Source organism: Octopus bimaculoides, chromosome 16 (assembly GCF_001194135.2).
Source record: "Octopus bimaculoides isolate UCB-OBI-ISO-001 chromosome 16, ASM119413v2, whole genome shotgun sequence".
NCBI lineage: Eukaryota > Metazoa > Mollusca > Cephalopoda > Octopoda > Octopodidae > Octopus > Octopus bimaculoides.
Genome location: NC_068996.1, coordinates 25,051,654 through 25,055,373, shown reverse-complemented (window position 1 = coordinate 25,055,373; position 3,720 = coordinate 25,051,654). Strand labels below are relative to the sequence as shown.

Sequence of the window (3,720 nt, the reverse complement as noted above, 5' to 3'; positions counted from 1 at the left end):
CAAAGAACTACTGATTCCAAACTACAAATTTTCTCCAAAGTGGATGGCGATATTTATGGCACACATAGAACAAAAAACCGGAGGGAAAAGCGTAAACAAGCCAAGCTTTTAGTTAATTGGATACGAATCGTTTCATGGTTAAGTGAATAGAAATTTCACTATTCCAATCTTCAGCCTCAATATTCTGATAAATTTGAAAGTGTCTCTAAAAAAATTCACGGTAATCTTTGGCCATGCGACACCAAAAATCAACGATAAGAAAGGCACTTACGAATTCATCGGCTAGCGAGTTCAGGCACCTCACCTCAAAGAAATCTATTCCATGTGCGTCACAAATAGTCCCGTATGAAAAAAAGTTCCGTGTCGAAACTGGATTACGGTTTAGCCATCCAACTTAGAGATATCAAATATAAATATACAAGAATAAGGGCAGAGAATCGTCAATTAATAATAGAATTAATAATTAACAATTCTGCCATTCCGTGTGTGTTTGTTTAAACTAAGTGATATCAGGACAATCACCATCATCATAAAACAAGTGATGTCATTTGTATCCAGTTTTCTCTGTAAAACATATCTGATCATGGAGAAATATTACCTTGCCTGGAAACAGGTGAGGCTTGGTAATAGAAAAGGTATCCAGCAATAGAAAATCTGTTTTAACAGATTCTATTTGACTCATATACGGAAAAGTGAACGACAACAATGAAGGCAATGATGATGAAAACAATAAGGGAAATGACAAATGCACTTGACTACAACTGGATAATCACAATAATGGATGGAGGTGGAGAAAAGAAAGGCCAAGTTGCAATTATGATTGTTTACCTGAAAAGCTATTCCTGGGACTTCATGACAAACAGCTGCAGCAATGTTTCCACCAGCACTATCACCTGCAACTCCAACAATACTTCGCTGCATACCACCTGAAGAATACAACAACAACAATAAATCAAAATAAATGTTTGACTCAGAATTAATAGGATATCTGGTTTTTCTAACTATATCCACAATATTTTGTAGACAACAAGTGATTATTTTGCTAACTCCAAGAACAGAGAAATTGGTACAGATAGACCACAGTTTGCAAATAGGTTTTTACTTATGAATTGTGAATATTAATTTAATTTCTTGCATTTTCCCTTTCAGTTCTAGAGACAAGACAGGTCTAATTATTATAACACTTATAATTTCACTGTTATATCCGCTTCATGTCTTTCTGTTGAAGAATGTTTTGAGACAGATAAGCAAATTATCTCCCTTAGATGCATGATCCAGAAATATGTTGTATAAATCTTGTATATTCTTTAATCTTTCAGCACACTATTAGATGAAACAACATTCTAAATGCTGCTTATCATCCAATAATGAAATGCCTATCAAGTAATATTTGATGTTACTTCTATTTGAGCTTCCATGCTGTCCAACCCTTATTATATTTGAAAGCCATTACTTCCAATATCAAATGGTGTAACAGAATTGTAAGTTATCTTATTTTCAAATGCTGTCTGGTATGCATACTGACATTACACATCCATCGGAGCTTTGATGAGTCTTTCAAAAGTGAAACGGAGACAGTAAGATTTAAATGATGAAAAAGCTTCTTGATCCATAGACTGCAATAAAGAAGTTGTATTGTGAGGTAAAAAAAAACAACATTAATATTTTGATGGCGATGCTTCAAAAATGCAGCAAGACTGGGGGTATTATCCATTATCAAAAGAACCTTGAAAAGGATTTTCTTATCCTTACAATATTTTAAGTGATTAGGAAACCAATCTTCAAATTTAGTTTCTGTCACCCAAGGTCTATTGTTATGCTTCCAGATTACAGGAAGTTTTGTCTTATCAATTCCTTTTAAAGCACAGGGGTTTTCAGATCGATAAATAAGCATGGCCTTGAATTTGCAGTCTCTTTCACTATTTCCTCCCAGAAGCAACGTCATCCTATCTTTTGCAGCATTGAATCCTGGTATTCAAGATTTTGCTTTCTCAATAAAAGTCTTTGAAGGCATTCATTTCCAAAATAGGGCTGTCTCATCCACATTAAATACTTGAGACGGTATAAAGCCTTCTTCTTCAATCAAATCTAATTGGTGAGGAAAAGTTTCTTCAAATTCACAAAGCAGTTGCAAGTGATCACTCGAGGTAACAGGTGCTGCCAGACAAACAGTGACACTCTTTGCCATGGTAACCAATTTTTCCATTTTGCATTTACAATTTGTAAACATGAGGTTTTGAAAATCGAGGTTACAAAAAATACCTGTATACACCCACATTTACTGCATTCCCCTCCCCTCCATCTCCCACATTCCTTTCACATTCTTGTGAACTTACCTGCCCACTCACATGATCCAATCCTCTACTGCATCATTTATATACACTTCCCTGTAACTTAAGAGTACATCTTTACCATCACTTCCCCCCCCCCCTTTCTCTCTCTCTTGCTACCTTTTTCTCCTTTTCCAAATGGTGTAGCCCTGTATCCCCCTCATTGTCAGAGACAGCAATTTCTGTCCCTCTCATCACCTGGCACAAAGCCACTTCCCTCAATACAATTCCCCACTTCAGTTGAGAAGTCTTTGTCTTGCAAGTTATTTGGTAACCTCATAAAAAAAGCACCCAGTACACACTGTAAACTGGGCTAGATACCTTTCCTAAAAGTTTTGGCATGGTTTCTATGGCTAGATACCTAACAGTGGAGTCTGACATAATCCTCTGCTTTATCCAGCTCCTGTCAAACCATCTGACCTATGCCAGCATTAAATGATGATAATGATGACTGTGCGTGATAAACATCATTTAAGATGTTTCCTATGCTGGCATGTGTGGGTCGGTTTGGCTAGAGCTGGCAAGCGGCACCAGATTCCAGTTATCTGTTTTGACCAACTAGTGCAATCTTCACTCTTGTACACTGCATTTATTTCCTGTTATGCCTAGCTTTTCCCTCAATACACTAGCGCTCTATTGCACATGTAAACTGACATTGCACATCCAACAGAGTATATGTTTATGTACACACACACACACACACACACACACACACACTTGTTCATAGGTCTACACATTCAGATCCTGCATTGGAACTAACAAGAGTCCTATAATACCAGAACAGGTAAAGCTTGTAGAACTCAAGATTCAGGCAAATATTACATGGTAAATTAACAAAGAACTCTTGTTTTTAATTAAATAATAATGATAATAGCAACACTGGTCATAGTAGTAGTAGTAGTAGTAGTAGTAGTAATGGTTTCAAATTTTGACACAAGGCCAGCAACTTCAGGGGCAAAGATAAGTGAATTACACTGATCCCAGTGTTCAACTGGTACTTATTTTATCGACCCTGAAAGGATGAAGGGTAAAGTCAACCTTGGCAGGATCTGAGCTCAGAACAAAATGCCTCTAAGCATTTTTTCTGGTGTGCTTATGATTCTGCTAGCTCGCCACCTTCAATGAGGATGACGATGATGATGATGATGATGATGATGATGATGATGGTGGTGGTGGTGGCGATGGCAGACTGTTGGTTTTGCAATTTTGGTTCTTTGTTCATAAATAGAGAGTAAAAAAAAAATAATCATGTCTGCAGGCTGACATAAATGGAATCTTCGTTTCTCAACAAGACAACAAACCATTCAGTGACGGTACTTAAAACAAGAAATAAAATAGATTTTCTTCCGATAATGACAATTTATAAAAAAAAAAAAAAGACCCTAAAGAG

The 3,720-nt window shown here is 36.6% G+C and overlaps 1 protein-coding gene across 1 annotated transcript in view; it reads right to left on the bottom strand.

Annotated features, from left to right (window-relative positions):
• LOC106877203 (carboxylic ester hydrolase LipN) overlaps nucleotides 1-3,720 on the bottom strand; it is a 99,651-nt gene that overhangs the window by 24,734 nt on the left and 71,197 nt on the right. Inside the window, exon 5 of the mRNA XM_052973475.1 lies at nucleotides 829-926. Within this exon, the coding sequence (XP_052829435.1) occupies nucleotides 829-926 (98 nt within the window). The remainder of the gene's footprint in view (nucleotides 1-828; nucleotides 927-3,720) is intronic.